Source organism: Marmota marmota, unplaced genomic scaffold (genome assembly GCF_001458135.2).
Source record: "Marmota marmota marmota unplaced genomic scaffold, marMar, whole genome shotgun sequence".
NCBI lineage: Eukaryota > Metazoa > Chordata > Mammalia > Rodentia > Sciuridae > Marmota > Marmota marmota.
In genome coordinates this window covers 57,094,013-57,116,557 of record NW_026000037.1, presented here as the reverse complement: position 1 = coordinate 57,116,557, position 22,545 = coordinate 57,094,013, and the positions used below count along the sequence as shown (strand labels likewise).

Sequence of the window (22,545 nt, the reverse complement as noted above, 5' to 3'; positions counted from 1 at the left end):
ATCTCAACTGGAAAATTTTGATAAAGAAATTAAAGTTATTGTTTATATTTTAAGGGGCCTTCCTTTCATTTTTGTGGGAAAACACCCATAATGTTGTGAAATAGAATGCACATACAAAAGAGTATGCAAAGCATAAATATACCGTATAATAACTATTATAATGCAAATGTCCTTGAAAACACTGTTGAGATCAGGAGCCAGAGCATCAGAGCATTGTCAACATCCCTTATGAGTCTTTTTAACAGATATCTCTCCTCTCAACATTGAGAAATCCAGTACTGTCCTCTTTTTATGTTTGGGGATAGTAGTCCCCGAAGCTTCCCAACTTTGATATTTTCCTTCTCCAAAGGGGCTTTTAAAGTTAACTCCCCATAATATCTATGCTCACTGAACTAGTGCTCAATTTACTTCTTTTTGGTCCTGGGGATTGGATCCAGGGTGCTTAACCACAGAGCTACATCCTGAATCCTTTTTGTTTTAAGATAGGGTCTTGCTAAATTGCTGAAACTGCTCTCAGACCTTTGATCCTTCTACCTCAGCCTCCAGAGTTGCTGGATGACAGGCATGAGCCACCATACCTGGCCCAGTTTACTTTTAATAATACAATTCAGATTCTGAAGCAGGATGATAAAATAAAAATGACCAAAAGTTGGTTTCTCATACATGGACAATGTTAGCATATTTTTTTTTCAAAACACTAGGATGTGTGGGATCTTGTTTCCAGCAGGAATGTACAACTACTTTCCCCATCATAAGGGGCAGGCATATGCCTGAAACAGATACCTGCAATTTTAGCAAAAACAGGACAACCTATTTTGGTCTAGTGAGGTTTTCCCACCTTCAAAGTCTGTAATATAATAAAACCAAAAAACTTAGCCATAGATGCTTTAAATGTAAAAGCGTAACATGCTAGCATTCAATAGAGGGTGCACAATCACTTTGGAACTCAGATGTAAGGGCAACTATTTCATAAGGTGATAACTTAGGGTCCAATTCTAGGCAGAAAGTGAAGGTAAAAGAAAGTTTTATATGCTTTATGGCACAGTGATATTATCTCTGAAGCCCCCTTTGTTGAACAAACAGTGCCTTGTCACCAAAAGTTGTTCAGTGTTTAGTTGAATGCATTTTGACATGAATAATTCCAGAAAAGGAACACAGAATCATGCTTATTAGATTTGATGTTCATATGTGGCTTCCTAATTATGCTCAAAGTATGGAGAAAATCAAACTTAGGATTTCAAAAGAAATTATTATGCATAATATGCAAGTCAGGAATACAAAGACCTTGAAAGAATATCACGTTTGTTTCCAGTCTTTTTCTTTCTTTCTTTCTTTCTTTCTATTTTTGTTTCATCCAGGTGATGAGGAAAGCAGATTCAAGGCAAGATTCAGAAAATGCTACAAGCTCTTTGGGAGAAAGGAAAAGGAAAAAAAAAAAGAAAGAAAGAAAAGCAATAATTGAGGCTGTCTCTTTGTTCCTTTGCCTCCCGACATTTAAAGGATTCCAGGCAAGAGCAGGAGGCTCGCTGCGGAGCCTTACTTTCTGAATAGCGCCCCCTAGCGTCCAGGGCTGCGAACTTGTTTTCATTTTTCCAAACGTTTAAGAAATCAGAAATTCCAAAGTTGTGAACAGATTTGACAAGTCGTTACTCACATTTGAGAGTCATTGGGATAGATTTTGTTTCAGAGTATATGTCCCCTATTAATACTGGCCATGTCCTTGATTCTACAGAGAAATCGCCTTAGGAGGAAGCTACACCACTGTGTCTAGCCAGCCCTGCACACACCTGCCCTGAGCTCTCAGGAGCCTACAATAAATTAAATCCTGGCTGTACTCAAGGAGGCTCTGCAGAGGACGCTGGAGAAGAGCTTTCTGAGGGTCGCCCTGCTACTAGTTTTGATTATAGGAGAATGTCTGAAGAAAAAGCCTGATTTCAACTTTCCTCCCAAGTTAAGATGGAGAAGATAAAGCAAACTTTGTAGACTACTGCAGCATTTTTTTTCCTCCTTAGCCAGGCTTTTCCTTCCCAGACCTGGCAGAGACTCTCTTTCAGCATATAAACGTCCCAAGCTAGACACAGTGCCAACAGTTTTAAGAGAGACATGGAAAGAAGAGGAAATGATGAGCAATGATTAAGAGGTCTCTCCCTCTCTTTCTTAAAAGCATATCCTCAGCTATTTCCATAGCCTCATAAACATAAAGCCCTTGAGAATAGAGCTGTGAGAAGATTGTTGGCTGCCCAGCCAAAGGCAGCAAACCCCAGGTAAATCAAATTGATCCAGCAAATTGATCCAGTTAGAATCCATTTGGCAAAACAGCAAAGACCTGGGAGTCCCTGTCTTTGGCCCTGATTTCCTGCTTCTTGGCATGAGGGCTGACTGAGCAACTAAACAGAAGTTGACTGTCAGTCAGCAAGGCCGTGTACTTTCCAGTTGATTAGGAGAAGGGTGGAATGGGGTTGATAACTGGGCTACAAGTTGGACTGTGTAACCCTGAGGATCCGATGATCAGTGATTTTGATATAACATATTCCCTTCACCTAGAATCACTCATGAACTGCAATCATCTTCCCAATAATTCTAGGTCAACAGAGACTATCCTAGAGACTTAACATGAGTGAATGGTAATATATGGCTTTATGATTTGAAGACTAAAAAGAAGCAAGACTCACTTGCCATGTGCAAGACCCTGGGTTCAATGTTCAGCACTGCAAACACACAAACAAGAAAAGATAGGCAGAGAAAATGAGAAGTCTAAAAGTTGATGTTATGGGAGAGAGAGAGAGAGAGAGAGAGAGAGAGAGAGAGAGAGAGAGAGAGAGAGAGAACATATATTCTTTTGCTATATGGTTAAATTATGGAAGAAAAAAAATCAATGTTCTTTTCTTGAATTTCAATAAACCCTGTTTGAAGAGGTTCAGTGTTAGTTGTAGACATGGCAGTGTTTGAACACTAACTAGAAAATGCCGTCTGGGCTTGTGTAAGGACTGGGGCTGTCAGGGAGTGTCAGGTACCTGTTTTGGTCAAAGGGATGGAGAAGAGTTGCTGAAGAAGCTTGTTTTCTGACGTTCTCAGGACTATAACCACATCAGCAGGGAGGGTGTCTCTGTTTTTCTCAAGAACCCCAGAAGCATCATATAGTACCTGCAACACCAACAGCAAACGGGAAGTTAGCCGAAGTCACTGTCCATCTCTGGAGACATGGATGAGCTGTCTGGTCAGTCCTTATTGACCTCTGTATAGAAACTCTTGTTGACACAGTCAGGCTTTTAAATCCTAAGCACCAGATAAAGGGGGAAAGTTGTAATTTTGATAGGTCAATTTATCTTAGCTTCTTGCCCAGTGTCTTTGAAGACCAAAGACAAGTCCTATCAAAGATATATCACATCAGAATAAAAATGAAAATATATTGGTCACTGTGCAAAGCATCCATCCTAGGAGGTGAACACTATTGTTATCTGCATTCTACTGGTAAGCAAGCAGAGACTGAAGTAGCTGGATAACATGAGTAAGGGACGGGCATCGAACCCAGGCAGGCCAGGGTGCAGCTCAGTGGGAGAGCACTTACTTGGCATGTGTGAGGCCTTGGGTTCAACCCCTTGTACCAAACACACAGAAACAAAAAAACTAGGGCCGTTTGTCTCCATGCTCACAACCACCACACTCACCAACTCCCAAGGCACTCACAGGAGTCGTCACTCAAGGACACTGAGCAGTTCTTGGGTCTCAGAGGAAAGGGGATCCAGGCCAGAGAAATTTTAAGGAATATTCCAGAGCATCCCTAGTCTATGAATGAGCTTTGAATGGTAACTGAATTCAGCAAAGGACACAGAGCCCAGAGAGAAAAGGATCCTAGAAAGGAAAGGAGGAAAAAGGGGGAAGGAGAGTGGGAAAATGGAAAAGGTGGATAAAAAGAAGAGGTGACAGGAAGAGGACAGGAACAGGAGGCAGAGATGATGAGGAGGAGGATCTGGGTCGACTGGCATCTCAGACTCAGAGGACATTAATATGCAGTCAGACATCAGTGTGGAGGTAAATGAAGTACTCAAGGGCAAAGACTGGACCACAATTTCTAACAGAGTTCCAAAGAAGACAGCATAAAAAGGCCACGTAGAGAAAAGCACAGTCCTCTCGCCTAGCATTAGAATTGCCTTTTGGTCGATATCCAATCAGGAAAATTAGTTTCAGTGTCATGATATGAATATGAAAGATAATTCTGATTCATTTTATATCAACTAAATAATCCCAAATGCCTTTTATTGAACTCCTACCCATTTTCTGGATCCAGGGCCTCAACGAAGCCCACAGGAACCAATTAGCCATAATTCAGTTGGCTCCTTTGGAAGTAACATGAGCAATGAGTTGTTGGCTACGTGACTGGAGAATTTCCTGAATCAGTCACTGATCTGTTTCGGGAACTTGACATTGAGACTCAGGCATAATATATGAGAAATGGAAACTTCAGTTAATGTTGTAAAAGCTTAACATCTGGATGATGAAGTGAAATATTTCCCCTTTCATCTGGACCTTTTTTGGTGGCCTGTAGACATATGTTTAAAGTGCTAAAAATTGAGCCCCACTGTGATATTAACCCTCCTGCGCTACCTACGCATCTCCAAATGACTTTAGAATGTGAACATTCACTACAAAACACTGTGAAATCTGTAATGTGTTTGCTCTCTGGAGAGCTGTCAGTCCTAGGCCAGCCTTCAGGTGAGAAGCAGATGGCAGCTCTGTGGGTCACCCCAGCGAGAAACTGCTTCTATGCCAAGAGGCAACTTTCTGTTAGTGGCACCACTGGGAGAGTCTGAGAATGACAATTTGGGGTTCACGAATTAAAAGGAGGATGAAATCTGCAAGCAATTTCAGCAGTGGCACTGACAGGGTAACATGGGCACTTACCTTCCGTGACACTCAGGTATAGACTCACCTTTCCAGCGTAATGCCAAATGCCAAAGCACAGCGCCGCTCCTTTGGGCCTCCAGAAATACTTGCATCGTAAATTATTTTCAAATTTATCTGCATGGATTTTCATGTAGAAAAATCACAATATGAACTATTTGTTCTTTCAAACAAAAACATGTTCCCCAAGCCACGAGAGACCCAGAATAATGCCTTTCAGACAAGCCCAATATTACCACTGTATATACAAGACTGGAGAAGGATCACCCACATGATGGGCATTTCCTGCCTTGCCCTTGCTTATTTGATTAGTGTTGTGTTTAGTGTCAGGCTGTGCCCTAAGACGGCATGTTTTCCTGCAGTCCCTAAGAGCTCTGGCATGCATGCTGAGGACACCCCAGGCCTGCCAACCCTGCAGATAGCCCACGGAAGGCAGGTAGCCTTGGTTTAAACTCATCTTGGCAAATTATGACAGTATTATGGAAAAAAAGAAAACCATTGAGGTGACAATTTCAACCCCTAGAAGTGAATCTCTCCCATAAATCAATTTTCCATCTGGGGAAAAGGCTTGAACTTCCTGTTCCTCCCTCACAAGCACCTTTGCATTGTGTGGTTGCAGCTGGGAGCCTGCTCTGTGGGAGGAAGCGTGCTCAGGACCAAAGGCACACAGGCACTGGGGGCCTGGGGCCCCAGGCATCTCACCATCTAGTGAGGAGTGAAGCTCATGTAAAACCAAAGATTCCAGAAGAAGGAAGAGGTCAAAAGAAAAAGGCTGTTACTCTGCACTAAAAAATGACAAAATCATGGAATTTGCAGGGAAATGGACGGCACTAGAGCAGATTATGCTAAGTGAAGCTAGCCAATCCCTAAAAAACAAATGCCAAATGTCATCTTTGATATAAGGAGAGCAACTAAGAACAGAATAGGGAGGAAGAGCATGAGAAGAAGATTACCATTAAACAGGGTCGATAGAGGGGGAGGGAAAGAGAGAGAGAAGGGAAATTGTATGGTAAAGGAAGGAGACCCTCATTGTTATACAAAATTACATATAAGAGGAAGTGAGGGGAAAGGGGAAAAAAACAAGAGAGAGAAATGAATTACAGTAGATGGGGTAGGGAGAGAAGATGGGAGGAGGGGGGAGGGGAGGGGAGGGGGGATAGTAGAGGATACGAAGGGCAGCAGAACACATCAGACACTAGTATGGCAGTATGTAAAAAAGTGGATGTGGAACCGATGTGAATCTGCAATATGTATACGGGGTAAAAATGGAAGTTCATAATCTGCTTGAATCAAATCTATGAAATATGATATTTCAAGAGCTTTGTAATGTTTTGAACAACTAATAATAAAAAAATAAAAAAAGTTAAAGTGATTATCCTTTGTAGTTAACAAAAGAAAGAAAGAAAGAAAGAAAGAAAGAAAGAAAGAAAGAAAGAAAGAAAGAAAGAAAGAGGCTGAAAGAATAGAGGGTCTTAGCTGCCAGGAAGAAGTGCCCCCATCTTCAACCTGTAGGCACAGAAGCTTAAGGAACGGGGGCTTTAGAAATGAGACAGGTTGTCTGGCAGGAGGGGAAAGTGTGAGTCTGGAAGAAGCTTCTGTGCTACCTGGGAACGGAGGTGGATCGTGGATCAAGTAAAGATATGAGATGGGGGTACAAAAAGGAAGGGGAGCAAGTGAGGGCAAGGGTAATAGCATTTGTGTTGGTGGGAAATAGGAAGGCAGGAGGGTATAGGGATGGTGATGGGTTTCCTTTAAGATACAAATTCTACCAGGACATCACAATTCAATTAAAAATGGAGTTTATACTTTAACAACCCACCAGGTAGCCAAAATACATAGGGTATACTCATTAAAACACATCCATAAATTTGTTGATCGATTGTATATCTTCTTCTGTGAAGTGTCTGTTCAGTTCCTTAGCCCATTTATTGATTGGATTGTTTGGGGTTTTTGGTGTCAAGTTTTTTGAGTTCTTTATATTTCTTATATGTCCTAGAGATTAATGCTTTATCGGAGGTGCATGTGGTAAAGATTTTCTCCCAATCTGTAGGCTCTCTTCTCCTTTTATTAATTGTTACTTTTGCTGAGAAGAAGCTTTTTAATTTGAATCCATCCCATTTATTAATTCTTGATTTTACTTCTTACACTTTAGGAATCTTGTTAAGGAAGTCAGATCCTAGGTCTATGTGGTGAAGATTTGGGCCTATTTTTTTTTCTATTAGGCACAGGGTCTCTGTTCTAGTGCCTAAGTCTTTGATCCACTTTGAGTTGATTTTTGTGCAGGGTGTGAGAGATAGAGGTTTAATTTCATTTTGCTACATACGGATCCCCAGTTTTCCCAGCACCATTTGTTGAATAGGCTATCTCTTCTCCAGTGAATGTTTTTGGCACCTTTGTCTAGTATGACATACCATATTTATGTGGGTTTGTCTCTGTGTCCTCTATTCTGTACCCATTGGTCCACAAGTCTATTTTGGTTCCAATACCATGTCATTTTTGGTACTATATCTCTGTAATAGAGTTTAAGGTCTATATTGTGATGTCTCCTGTTTCACTCTTCTTGCTAAGAATTGCTTTAGCTATTCTAGGTCTCTTATTTTTCCAAATAAATTTCATGATTGCTTTCTCTATTTCTATGAAGAATGTCATTGGTAGTATGGCCATTTTGACAGTATTAATTCTGCCTATCCAGGAGCATGGGAGATCTTTCCATTTTCTGAGGTTTTCTTCAATTTCTTTCTTTAGTGTTCTGTAGTTTTCATTGTAGAGGTCTTTCACCTCTTTTGTTAGATTGGTTCCCAAGTATTTTATTTTTTTAAGCTATTATGAATGGAATAGTTTTCCTAATTTCTCTTTCAGTGGATTCTTCACTGATATATAGGAATGTGTTTGATTTATGGGTGTTGATTTTATATCCTGCTACTTTGCTGAATTCATTTATTAGTTCTAGAAGTTTTCTGGTGGAATTTTTTGGATCTTCTAGATATAGAATCATGTCTCAGCAAATAGTGATAGTTTGAGATCCTCTTCACCTGTTTGTATCCCTAGAATTTCTTTCTTTTGTCTAATTGCTCTGGCTAGAGTTTCAAGGATGATGTTGAATAGAAGTGGTGAAAGAGGGCATCCTTGTCTTGTTCCAGTTTTTAGCGGGAATGCTTTCAATTTTTCTCCATTTAGAATGATACTGGCCTTGGGTTTAGCATATATACCTTTAGAATGGCAATCATCAAGAATATAGGCAACAATGAATGTTGGTGAGGATGTGATGGAAAAGGTACACTCATACATTGCTGTTGGGACTGCAAATTGGTGTAACCACTATGGAAAGCACTATGGAGATTCCTCAGAAAATTGGAAATGGAACCACCATTTGACCCAGCTATCCCACTGCTTGGTTTATACCCAAAGGACTTAAAATCAGCATACTATAGTAATGCAGCCACATCAATGTTTGTAGCAGCTCAATTCACAATAGCTAAACTATGGAATCAACCTAGGAGTCCCTCAATAGATGAATGGATAAAGAAAATGTGGATATATATATTCAATGGAATATTACTCGACTTTAAAAAAGAGTAACATTATGGCATTTGCCAGTCAATGGTTGGAGTTGGAGAATATCATGCTAATAATATTAAGCCAATATTATTTTGTGGGATTGGCTTATTATAATAACAATAAGCCAATCCCACAAAACCAAAGGTCAAATATGTGGATGCTAATTCACAATAAAGTGGTTGGGCAGTAGAAAAGAATAGTGTTACCTTAGATTAGGTACAGGGAAGTGATGGGAGGGAAGAGGAGGGGATGTGGGGATAGGAAAGATAGTAGAATGAAACAGATATTATTACTGTGTATATGTGTGTGTGTGTGTGTGTGTGTGTGACTGCGTGACCAATATGATTCTGCAACATGTACACTCAGAAAAATGAGAAATTATATCCCATCTATGTATGATATATCAAAGTGCATAAATGCATTCTACTGTCATGTATAACTAATTAAAGCAAATTTTAAAAAATTAAAAACCCACATTCACTTGATGACATGAAACCAATTTCTGTAAGAAGTAGATGTGCCCATTTTTTTTCCAAAAGATACCTACCAACCAGGGTCTGGTCCCTTGCTTGGGGAAACCGACTCTCCTCATCTAAAAGTGCAAGCAGGCCCAGGGGCTTCTGGAGGAACATGTCCAGGAGTGGGCGATTGTCCTCATACTCCACAGGCACAGCATCAATGCCCTCATTCTTGTACTCCATCTGGAAGGAAGTGGACTGTGAATCTCTCTAGCCAGAAACTGGCCTCAATACCACCAGGATACTTTGGCCTGGACTTTCCAGGTTTGGCAAACTTGAATGCATATGGAAAACAGGATGTACTGGATGTGTGCAGTAAAGGAATCTTCTGCATACCGGCCTGTTGCAGCTGTGCGTTTACGTGTGGCTTATAGGTGGCCTGTAGCAGGCAGCTCAAGCCAGCAAAAGTTGTCTCCCAAACACAGACTTGGGGGCTCCTAATTTAGATACTTATGCACAAAGTAAAACCGGAAAAAAAATATTTTGGTGATAAATATGGTTTAAAACAGGAAGAAAGAAGACTTCTACATTCTACACAAAAGGAATCATTCTGGGCTAGAAAACTAGAAAAACTCCAGATTTCCCAGGGAGATAAATGGATGGAAGCCAAGTTGACTTGTGTGCAGGATGAGCTGGTGAGGCATGCTCTGCAGATTTATCCAGCTGCCATGATAAAACCAATATTGGCACAGTATTTTCACTTGGTGTCTCTGTATTTATCTAATTACAGCAGAGTTCATGTGTCCTCATATAGTTGCATTAAAATAATTGTCCCTGCACTTACAGAGCTTGTTCAGAATATTTGTTATTGTGTCTCTTTTATGCAGAAGGAAAGCTTGGGGTTTAAGTAAGGGTTGGTGTGGAGTAGGCTTTGCTATGCAGGCTGTTGCCACAGAAGAAGGGCACCCCTTGGGTCCGCAAGCTTCTCACCCTATGGAACTTATCACTGAGCTCAGAAAGGAAAGACTTATATTTCTAGAAATCCACAAACAGACCTTAATTCCCTCCAGTTACTGAGGCATCTGGTACAGAGGAGATGGAAGATAGGGATGGCTAATGCAGGTACTAAAAACCTATGACCTGGGGCTGGGGTCATGGCTCAGAGGTAGAGCACATGCCTAGCCTGCGTGAGGCACTGGGTTCAATTCTCAGCACCACATAAAGCAAAATAAAGACACTGTATCCACCTATAACTAAAAAAAAAAATAAAATATTTTTTTTAAAAACCTATGACCTGAATTCAAATATTTAATATTTATTTATAATATTTATTATTTAAATATTGTGTCATATTGGACACAATCAGAGATTTGGGGTTCAAACAGAAGAGAGTAAAGTATTTCAGGTAATATGCACGAAAGAATTTTGAAGCGAGACTTACGTAATTGGCTTGTCACCAGCTCCAATCAAGTGAGAAAATGTGAGTGTCCACAGAAATCAATATCTCTTTTTTTTCATACTAAATGTAGATAGTTTTTTTGACAGGACCATCTGATCAGTGGCTTTAAGTCTTTCTAATAGGGTTTTTGCTTCAAATCATGGGAAGTTTGGAGACACCTTTCCCATCCAGTTTAGTAACTTCAGAGTTCACTCTTACCTGCTCAAGAGCAAAGACATGCTGATTGAAATAGTACTGGATTTGCTCATTGGCGATGTTTATGCAGAGCTGCTCAAATGAATTCCTCCGAAAGTTCTCAAATCCAAAAATGTCCAAGATTCCCACATTCATTCCATTACCTGAATGACTGCACAAGAAAGATGAATAAAATCCTTCAAGGGAGGAAACATTCATCTCAAGACCATGAGAATATGTGTGCCCGAGATTCCATCAACACATGGGCCCACCCACATGCAGATAGAAGCTGCATGCTGCCACCTCCAAGGCAGGGACAGTTTATGTCATCAACCATTGGTTCATTAGGTTTTTCAACAGTATTTTTTTTTTTTTAGGTACTAGAATCCTTCAAGCCCCTAATCAGAAGCTCCATCTATTACATCAATGCAGGGGCTATAGCCTCTGCATATGCATTATACAGAGCTTGTTCAGAAGAGTGCTGTTCAGAATTCAACACTGTCATTTCCTCCACAATATAAGAAACAACTAATAGCCAATGCTTTGGGGGCGGGGGGTTGTCATAGTAATAATGGAAGATGCTGTACTTTAAAACTTTTCATAAATGTCCATGTGATTCCAAAAACACAGTGAGGAGGATAGATACATCATTCTCATCTTACAGATGGGAAAACTGTAACTTTGAACATGGAGCTGATTAAGCTGTAGACCTCGGGTGTGAACTCAGTTTGTCCAGCTCCCAGCCAAGCCTACTCACTGGAATGGCTCCATCAATCATTCTCCTCCCTGTTATAAACACTCTGATTCTTTTGGATTCTATTTTGTCTTTTAAAGGAGAAAGCCTGAACGCTCTGCTAAAGAAAACCCCAGAGAAGGCAAAATGCTTCCTCTTGTAGACCCCAAGAGCCACCAGGTTGAGGACTGCTCTCCCAGGCCTTCGCTTGTTCTGGGGGCACTTGCCATATGTTTTTCTCTGGCTGCAGGAGTGTATTGATGCGATTCACAATCCAGCTGAAGAGCCTCCCATACAGAGCTTTCGACATGGCATCCCGAACATCCGCGGCCCTGTCCACAGGGTTGGCGCGGACGATGGTCTCACCCCGGGTGACCACACAGTGGGATGTGAGGGCCTTCAGCAGCTCTTTGGGGCTGATGCAGAGAATAGAAGCAGCTGGAACAAAAAGTAAGGATGACACTGGGAAATGTGGCCATCCCTTCATTCAGTCTATGGTTCAGCATTTATTCAACACCTTCTAGGTACAAGCCTGTATCCTAGGTACTTCAAGATCAACAAGCTGGGACCCTAGCCCCACGAAGCATTTAGATGGATACAGTGGCTCTCAAACTGATCTGAAGTCTCTTCATAAGTATTTTGTTGTTGTTGTTTTGCTTTATTTTGTTTTTGCATTGTGGGTTTTTATTTTGGATTATCTGAGAAGCATTCCACATGGCTTCCAAAGACATAGCATCACAAAGAATTGTCTTGTGTTAAATCAGAGTGGACAAGGCACGTGCAAAGGGGGAATAGAACATTTCAGTAGAGAATACAGTTTCAGAAGAAAAAGGCAGACAGCCAGCACCAGAGAAGTCTCTGACAAATTGCTAATTCATATTCATGCATAAAACACCATGCTACTTTTAAAATAATGGAAATGTGAGGATGCTCCTAGATTTCTCATGGGATGGAAAGGGTCCACTGTCTATCAGCTGCTGTTAGCCTGATAGTCAGGATTCTGCACTCCTCAGGGCTGGCAGGTGCATGTGCGCACACATCCAGAGGTTTTCTGAGCCTTCTCTGGACCCATACTTTTTCCATGACACTAAGACTGAACAGCTAATGAGCCCTAGAGGCAGACCCCAAGTCTTTTACTCTGATACACTGATTTGGAGATAGGAGAGGGCCCACCCACCTCACAGCCTAGAAGTTGGATACTTGATGGTATCACTGAGGAATGATGCCTGGCTGTATTTAAAGAGAGCTCAGCCAGGAATTAGAACTTTTGAATACAATTCTCAGCTCTTTCATTGGCTTCCCTTGTGTGTCTTGGGAGAGCCACTTTCTTTGGGCTCCAGTTATCACCTGTAACACTAATATCGGTTTTTTGTTTGTTTATTTGTTTGCTTTTGGTGCATACTAGGCAAGCACTCTACCACTGAGCTACATTCCCAGACCTAAAGTAAGGTGTTTTTATATTTTATTTTTTTATCTAGAAAACAATATATTTATTTTTTATTTTAAATAGGTTTTTGATGAAAAAAAGGGGGATAAGGAGGGTGTGGTTGGAGAGAATGTCATAGTCTGTATTCTCTTCTCTTAGAGAGTCAAAAAGTACACTAGTATATTAAAGGTCCTAAAAAATGCTGCAGTTTAACACAGAAAGTTTTTTTAACTGTATTTAAATCAGCTCGCTTATTTATGACTGAGAATTCTCATTCTTTGTGCCACCGTAATTACCCACAGATCTTTAAAAATAAATTGGTGCCTGCTTTCTCTCCTGCAGATGCTGATTCGGTAGGTTCACAGTAAGGACCAATCTCCTCCTTGTTTTAGGCAGTAGAATCCCATAAGCCCTTACTCAGAAGCATCATTTTTTTTCCCAAAAATTATTCCTGCATTTTTCCCCCAAAACATTTTTCAAATGCAGCCAAGGTTGAGAACCACTGCCCAAAGTTACTGGCCATGGAATTCTTTTCTGTGGAATACCTATTTGCAGTCTATGGATGGAGCACTGATACTCCATAGGATATCCTTAGGGAAATGCTGCTTAGTGAAAACATCCAGAGCCAGTAGAATCAGCTACAGCTGCATTTTATTCTACAGATTTTAGAAAACTACCACAGTGAAAGAAATATTGCTTGGCAACACAGCACAGAAGCATCAAATAATTACCATTTTCCAAAGCTTCAGGATTGGGCACCTCACTTTTATCAGTTTGGTGTTGAGAGGAAATAGCTGCAAATTCAATGTTCCCGATATTCAAAATTCCAGCCAGAATTCTGTACACGGAGTGCACCTCCTGAAAAGGACATGGAGAACCGCATTTGAAGGTCATTGCCAATCAAACCAATGAGTCACTAGCTCTCTGGTGGAAACTGCTAGTTTTCCATCATCCCCCACCCCTTTCCTAGGCAGACACAAATTTCCCAACCTCCTTTGCTGTTAGTGGTGAAATTAACTAAATAGTAACAATGGAATGGGCAGAATAATGAGGGCCTCTTCTAGGACCAGGCTCTCTAGGGGTGAGCATGCACCCTCCACACTTTCTTCCTCATTATTGCTGACTGGAACACCCAGCAACCCAGCCTCAACCATGCCACTGAGGACACTTTTAGACCAATGATGGATCACGTGGAACAGAGTTGCTCTGCAACCTGACCCTCCTTCCTTGGAATAGTGGTGTAAGAGGGAACTGACCTTCTTTGTTCTTTAGCCACTTTTTAGCTTTGAACCCTAACCAATGCCAGCTCCCAAATTCAGGTATGGTCCTGTCATCAAATCAAAAGAGATGTTCCTTTCACTTCTTTTGAGTGTAGCTTTTATGACAGAGTTGGGAGCACATCCCATGATGGCTCACTAGAATATCTCAAAGTTACATGATGCAGCATACAGTTATGAATGAAGTCAGGAAATGCTTTGGGACTCACTAGAATTATCTGTGTTATTGGGATATATAATAATAAATAAATATTTGGCCCTTATCACCAGTTATTGGCACAAGAGCTGTTAGAATCCTTGACACTGGGTGATAGAAATCTTGTTTTTGGCACCATACCTGAGTTTATGCTAATAAGGTGACTTGGTTAGTCTCTAGATAGACTCAGGATAGGGGCTGGTTGGCCAAGAATGTGCCTAGAGACTAGAACTTTCAGTTTCCAACCCACCAAACTGGGGAGGAGAGCAAGGCCAGAAACTGAGTTTATCAACAGTGGCCAATACTTCATCAATCAAGCATATGTAATGGACTTCCATTGAAACCCCTAAAAAATGGGCTTCTAAGCTTCCAAGTTGGTGACTACATGGAGGTGAGGGACAGTGGCATGCCCAGAGGGCACAGAAGCTCTGAGCCCTTTAATACCAGTGTTTCCCTTTGCATTTTTCCTTTGGCTATTCCTGAGTTTTATCCTTTCTTCTAAATCTGAACAATAAGTAAAGTGTTTTCCTGAGTTCTATAAATCATTGCAGCAAATCAAACATGGGAGAGGTTCATGGTAACCCCTAATTTATAACCAGTCTGTCAAAACCACGGGAGTCCTGGGACTTGCAATTGTTGCCTGAAGTGGGGGCAGTCTTAAGGGATCTGATGGTAATTTCAGGTACATAGAATTGAATTGAATTGTAGGCCATTCAGCTGGTGTCAGAGAATTAGTTGGTGGGTGGGGAGGGGAAAGACCTCACATATTTGATGTCAGAATGTGAGTAAAAACAATTCAGATTATTTCAGTCATCTTTTATATTAAAAATTGAATATTTATGTAGCACTATTTGTTTTTTAAAAATAAAGTTTATTTATTTATTTTAGAATTTACATTTTCTGTATTTGAAGCAATGACATGCTTAGGAAATTTCTGCATTTTATGCTTATAGAAGAAGAAAAATGCTTCCACAAAAATACTCAGGCAGATTACTTGATTTAGTACTATACACAGTAGCAAACTAATAGAAACTGTCATTACATCATTGATAAAGCATCGCCCCCCAAATTGAGCTTTCCTGTAAACATTACTCAGTAAAGCCAAAAACTGAACACAGGCTTTAACAGTGACATCTGCTGGATACCTGATAATGTTACAAAGACAAATGAGGACTCTAAGCTGGCTTCTCCCGCAGATAAATATTGTTCTTCTAACTTCTAAATCAAAGGCAAGATGTCATGTTTCTGACTTCAAGAATCACTGTTTAATCACACGACTTAAAAGTGGCTAAGGAGAACACCTACCAAATGGGTTTTCTGGGACTCGCTTGGATTTAACATGACAGCACCTCATTACCTTGATCAATACAGTGTGAGGCTTGCTGAGTGCATCAGGCGACTCCTGACTCCCTCGGAGGCAGATCCAAGGGAGTGAAGGAGTCTCAGGCAGTGACTTCTACATCTGCTATTCTATACCCAGTTACCTCAGGAGGGTATCTAAAACTTGGAATACTCTTAGAGGAAAAATGTACTTCCTCTAATTAAACATTATTACCTTTTATATGTTATAGTACAAGGCTCAAAACCTCCCCAAATAAAGTTTCTAGGTGTTTCGCCCCTGGGATGATGATTCTCAAAGATCATGCCCTTGACACCAGCATCCCGCCCTGTTGCTTCTCTGGAAAGCATCTCTTCAACACAATGCCCAGGCAGCCAACAAAAGTGGAAAACTACCATGACCTTGAGTGAAAACTTTTAGGTTCAAACACTGTGTGACTCACCAGAGTTAATGGTAGCTCGAGTCTCCTTCCTTGGTTCAGTGAGGGAAGTGGGGAAGGAGTATCCAAGGTTCCCTTACTAAGGGGTTATTAGCCTTAGGGTGCTCCCTATGCACATTTCTGGGCTATTCCCCCTCTTGGCTCCTTTAGCCCTACATATGGATTAATCAAAGCTTCCTTTATAACCTAGGAACCTACAACCACCACTGTGTCTGCATCAAACATCACCCATATACAGTCATGGCGAGCTCATTCTGCTGTATGTCCATCTGTGAAATGACTCCACCTTCCCCCACACTCTTTGTTCAAAGTTCTCTTCATTTCTGCTCACAGACATCCTGGGGAAGCCTTTTCACCTCTCTCATGTCGTTTTCTCTTGCCTCATCTCCAACTATGGCACTTTTTCTGGAACCTCTGCCTTTTCTGTCTCTATCTCGCTGCTCTCTCTTTTATTTCCCATCAGGTTCCAACTTTCTATATGAAAAAAATGAAATAACTTCACTGAGAACAAGCAATGTTATCAGGAAGACTAAGAAGTCCTCCAGTTGGGTCATCTTCCTGGACTGTGGATGAGTGTGAACTCAGCCTCTCCATCAGGTGGCCAAAGTGGGGACAGTGTCCTCCATCAAAGCCCCACTGTGGATGCACGGTCTCTGCTGCCTCTCCCTTTTTCTCAGAAGGCATTTCTTTACTGATGTAAGCATTCCCCAGAAAGAGCTGAGGCCAGGCTGAAAGTTGAGAAGAACCTAGCACTGATTTACTGGACTCTCCCTCAACCTGGCTCCCAGGCTTCTCAGGCAGTTGTCCTCCTGTGCCTCCTTAGGAATTTACTTCTCCTATCAGTCTTGCTTTGCCTTCTTTCTTTTCTATAAATCCTTTAGTTTTTCACCAGTTCTGCCCCAAGCCCTGCCTTAGGACCATTGCAGGGCCATCTCCCTATAAGCTCTATCCAGCACCTTACTCATTTCCTAGGCAGAGGTTCACAACTGGGCATCTTAAAAGTCAATGGTACCCTATTGTCTAAGTGGAGACATTGGACACCTCAAGACCCCCAAGTTATATTTTGACATAAAGCCCTTCAATCTCTCTTCAGCAATACTCTTTGGATTCATACTCTATTTTGAAGAAAGGGAAGAAATTCTGCTTTGAACTTAAGCCTTCTCCTTAACCCTCTGCACCCAGGGATCTGCAGGATATATCCAATCTTGACCATCACCTAGTCCATCAGCCCCAAAAGTTTTCATGTGGTATTAAATATAAACACATTTTAAAACTCCGTGTGTTTAATATGTTATGATAATTCTCATACCAGCAAAACAAGCATAATATTAAACATAAAACAGTATGGTTTGGCTCCAGACGTAAAAGTTGGAAAGCACTGGTATTCACGATAGGGTTTTAGGAATAATCCCCTGAGACCCTTACAAGACACCATCATCATTAGTACACAGTTCCTTCCACCAGAGAAGTTTCTTTACAATAAACTCATAGTCAAGTGTTCCTTGCAGTACTTTTGGCCAGTATCCCAGAATTAAAATTCATCTTCCTGAGTCCACACCAAGGTTTGCTATTCATAATTTTGCTGTTAAGGGTTTGAGAAAAACTTCAGGGATTTCTGCAGGCGACTAATGACCTTCCAAGAAGGACAGGAAACATAATTTTTATTGAATTGACCAGTTCACTTAAGTTCTGCCTAGAAATGTCTGCCAGAAAAACTTCAGAGAAAGTTCTGTTACATCAGCCATTTGGCATCTGCTGCCTGACTTCATTAAACTGAATCTTTCTGAATTTAGTCACATTACTGTGAGTTTATAAACACAAAGTGAACTGAGTTAATCCAGCAAAACAGGTTGTCTGCACAAACATAAACACAATCTAATGTCAGGTAGAGAAGATCCAGCCTCTTCCTCAAATTTCCACAGTTACTAACTGACATAATTTGGTTTATTTCAAGTATGAATTAATATTGAACATGGGAAAGATACAGAGACATGCCATTACACTACAGTTATACATTTAACAGTGTAGACCAGGCACAAATTAAGAATTTTCACAATCATTTTTATTTAATTCTTTTCATATTTATTTATACATTCATTCATTAATTCATTTCTACTGGACTTTTCTTTACACAGGGGCTAGGGATGGCTTACTTCAAGAATATATACTTAATTTCTTCTGTTTTTAATTTTGTTACCTTAAAACAGCATCTGTTTGATTATTATCAGGGGTATTTAAAGGATTATTATAATAGCTTATTGTATGCATTCTATTAGAGCTGGGGCCAGTCTCTTCATAGCATTCTATAATCATCTGTATATTCCCTAGGAGTAAAATACTATCAACCTTAGGGGCTGACTTTGCTATGGCTCCTGTAGCTTTTAAGGACATATGCCCCCAAACACTTTGGAATGACCCAGGTGACTTGAAATGACTCTGCTGTCATCTCCACTCCACTTTGAGTGTTCTGGTGATGCTTACTGGATAAAAAACAGCTCTGTAAATTAATAACATAAAGCTCCTTTAACAATGTTGAAACCTGTTTAATTGCTCTCCTCTAAGGAGCCAAGGGAAATATATTTCTATTTTTATCTGACCTTTGGGATTTTCCACTGTCTGTCAGTTTAAAGTCAGTGGGAGGCCAACAGAGAAAATTAGCAGCTGGATGGAAAAAAGAAAGGTATTATTATGACTAAAATCAACCGAGCTAGGGAGGAGGGAAGGGCTAGCCAAACTCACTGGATTATAGAAGCAATCTATTCCGAGTGGCTGTCCCAAGGTGACTGGAATGTTTTATAACCTATTTCCTTAAGATGTAACACTCTTACCTACCTTCTAGTCATTTACTCCCTTTGTTAGAAAAGCAAAAGAAACTATATGTTTTGCAAAGTTGATGCTATGACATAATGTATCTCTGAATAATATTTGAGCCTTCGGTTATAAATATTGTCTATCACTCCTAGCATGTATTTAATAGAGACAACCTTTATCTGTGTGATAAGAGTAGTGCAATACTTAAAACTCTAGTTAAAAATGTACAGCTGTGTGCTGTGGAGAGGGAAGTGACAGCAAAAAAGTTAAAAGGGTTTTAATTAATTTGTCTCCATGCACAAAGAGGTGCTTCATAAAAATAATTCTGTAGCTTGGATGTAATGGGTGCATTCCTATACTCTAGTCACAATTCACTTTCATGGTGAATGACTCCAACTCAAAAAGGGACACTCTTGCCTTGGTGCTTGTTATTCAGCTATCGTGAATTGATGATAGTGATAAGAATTCATAGATACATGATCCTGACAACAGTGCTTCTCTGTGTCCACTGGGTGTCTTGCTACAATGCAGATTCTGATTCAGTCATTCTTGGATGGACCCAAGAGTCTGCATTTTGAATAAGTTCTCAGGAGATAACAGTTTGGGTCCTCAGACCACACTTTGAGTAGCAAGACCTTCTCAGATGACCACTGTAGGATGTGGAAAGTATCCCGCCCCAAGCTAGAACATCCATGTCTTCACTCATGGTCATTGAAGAATAGTAACTCTTGAGTTTCTCTCCTGACAATCACTTACCTTTTCAGAGAATCCAATAATCCTGAAACAATGCTGAATTGCTTCAAACTGGCTTCTATAAGACTCCTTGGAAATTATGTCATACATGACTCTTCCAGTTTCATCAGCTATGTACCTAAATGAAATGGAATATGGCCAAATACAATGAGCACTGACTTAGAAAATGGTACCTCAGGTTCCAGGACAAGTGCCACTTTGGATCCTTTGGAAGTAATTTCCTTTACCATCTAACATTTCGGGGGAATAATGGTGTACAAGGCTGAGTAAAATGGCTGTAGTTGAGTTTTTGAATATTCTAGAAAATGCAAATGGCCACTTCCTCCTATGTATTTAAGTTAAATAGGTTGTGAGTTTCCAGTTAGGAAAGCAGATCCATTTACTTCTGAATTTGTCAGTTGCTAATTGTACATTCATGCAAAATTAACAAGCCAAAACCCTGATACTTACCTAGGAGGTTTTTCCTCAGGAAGTTTGAACTCAGAAAGTTTCTTTTGGTGATAAAGACCAGCATAAATATAGTAAAATATGTGAAAATTTTTCTCTCCCCTAAAACAAAGAGAAAGAGACTTTATTAATACCATATTCTGGGATTCCCCATCATAAGTCATTTTTATCATTTCCATTCATTGCAAAATATTCTATGGTAATTTTTCATTCTCAGCTAATTAAATATACTTCACTCCAATTGCTGAATAGTAATAGAGTTAGGATTCATAATGTAATCCTCACAATGTTACATATTTAAACACACTTTACTATAAGCAGAGGGAGGTTTTACAGAATGGAACAGGTAGGTGCTCAGGTTACACATATTTAGAGCTCTTTCATTTCCAGCCCCACACCTATTCATCTGTCACATGCCTTCTGTTAGTAACCCCTGTTGCTTCAGAAACAGTGAGGTTCAACTTAGATCAGTCAAACTCCTCCTTTCCTGGTACCTCGGGCAGGAAGTCCCTTGCAGGTCCTACAGAGAAGGATTAGTCCCAGAACTGAGGTCTGCAGGCTCCCAAGTTGGTGTGCTGTCAAGGTACCACTCGAAATGCCATTCCTCAGTCTCTCTGGTCTTCTGCTGTCTACCCCTTTTAGGCCACTTTGGTCAGGGCCTTTTTAGATATGTGCACAGCCTGGGAGCTGGAGTCAGTTTATGATGGGAGAAATGTTCTTATCACTGCTCTGTATCCCAGATGTCCCTATCTGCCATTCCTCACTCATTTGTTACTCAATAAATTTAAAAATTAATCTTTATCTTTTAAAATAAATTGTATTGTGTATATTTAAGGTATATGATATGATGTTATGGGATATGGACACAAAATAAAAAGGCTACTATTCAACTAATAAATGTATTGAGTACTGATCAAGGCAGGTACTGTGCTGTGGGGTGTCAGGGACACAGGACTAAGAAGATTCATGGCTTTTGGGGGCATTCCTTCTAGAGATGGGTTAGATGAAAGAAACAGGAATGCCAGATGAGGGCTTTGAAAGAAATGAGCAGGGGGCTGAGTTGAGTTTTGGGAAAAGGGATGACCTGTGAAGCCCTAATGTCTGGAGAGGGACTGGAAGGAGCTACAAAGAGAAGGGGAAAGAAGGCTTCTAAACAGGGAGCAACACATACACAAGGGCTCTGACCACAACACCCATGAAGGTTGAAAAGGGTGCCAGTGAGAAGGAGTGGACAGGCAGGGAGCGCCAGCCCACACAGGGACTTGGGAGGCACTAGAAGTACGTGAAGTGAACAGATCCGTAGTGAAAGTACTGTCCAGCCACAGCATGGGACTAGATTGTAAGAAGCCACAATGCATACAGAGAGATGTATTGGGAGGTCCAGGTGAGAAAGCAATGTGGCCTAGATAGGGGAATGGCAGAGGTGATGGAGAGGGTGGGTTTAAATACATGCTTTGGAGAAACAACCAAAAGAACAGCCTAATAGATGGAATGAGGATGGGAGCTGGGGTCTGCCTCCTGGTTTCTACCTTGAGTATGGAGGGATGGGGGCTGCACTGGGTCTGGAGGAGGTACACCTGGCACAAATACCACTTGTTCCTTAACCTTCCATTAAACGTGCAGGCTTAGGCTGACCCATCTTGATCGTACTTTCCTACAGTTTTTTAGAAAACATCTCTGATTCTCAATTCTTTCCAATTTCCCCTCAAAATCCAACCCTAGCATTAATTAGGTTTGATTTCCATCTCTTTATCTACCAGGAATGGCTAGGTCTTTCCAGCATTGTAAACACCATGAGATCTTAGTGGCTAATCTCAGCCAAGGCTTACTTCCTGCTCAGAGTCCCCATCCATGGTGCTGTGGAGAGGAATCAGCAGTCTAACTGTGTTCATTGTAGTTATGAGTGGCCCAGCCCATGGGGCAGCTACCATCTTACTCTTTGCTGGCTTCTGGAGAGTTACCAGTAAATGCCCATTTGCCAGAAATGACTGTAAGACCACACCCAGCAACAAGGGGACCAGGAAGAGGAATCCTACAGAGTGCCCACAAATGATAAGAACCACCATGGATGAATAGGACTTGTAAGGCTCTTCCTTCTCTTCACCTCATTCAATTCTCCTAAGAGCCTTGTGGAGTTGGCATTATTAAGCCCATGCTGCAGGTGAGGAGAGTGAAGAGCCACACTCCCCAGAAATCTGGGCAGGTGTGAGAGGAACACTCCACACATTAGCTTTGTAAAAGAGCACTTTACATGTGAGCACAGAACAAGACAGTCTCCATCCTGTCAGAGGTAGCTCCCTAAAGGTTAAAATCATTCTAATTTAGGGACAAAGAAAGAAGCAGAGAACCTTATAAAAACAAATCAAGAAGCCACAGAGAAACATAAATGCTTCTCACTCCATTTCCTGTTCACTTGTTTAATGTTCACGCCAGCCTCCATTGTGTGAGGAAACTAAGAGCATGGTAGGGAAGACGCTTGAGGTTTTGCTTGGGTTTTCTGTGGAGCCAGGGATTGACTCAGGCTCCGCCCAGGCTGGACAAGTGCTCCAGCACTGCACCCCCCACCCCACCCC

The 22,545-nt window shown here is 40.9% G+C and overlaps 1 protein-coding gene across 1 annotated transcript in view; it reads right to left on the bottom strand.

Moving 5' to 3' along the window:
• Myo3b (myosin IIIB) overlaps window positions 1-22,545 on the bottom strand; it is a 425,075-nt gene that overhangs the window by 227,242 nt on the left and 175,288 nt on the right. Inside the window, exons 14-21 of the mRNA XM_015478942.2 lie at window positions 19,976-20,067; window positions 19,529-19,643; window positions 13,442-13,568; window positions 11,512-11,722; window positions 10,576-10,723; window positions 9,008-9,161; window positions 4,931-5,019; window positions 3,015-3,144 (exon numbers count right to left, since the gene is read on the bottom strand). Of these exons, the coding sequence (XP_015334428.2) occupies window positions 3,015-3,144; window positions 4,931-5,019; window positions 9,008-9,161; window positions 10,576-10,723; window positions 11,512-11,722; window positions 13,442-13,568; window positions 19,529-19,643; window positions 19,976-20,067 (1,066 nt within the window). The remainder of the gene's footprint in view (window positions 1-3,014; window positions 3,145-4,930; window positions 5,020-9,007; window positions 9,162-10,575; window positions 10,724-11,511; window positions 11,723-13,441; window positions 13,569-19,528; window positions 19,644-19,975; window positions 20,068-22,545) is intronic.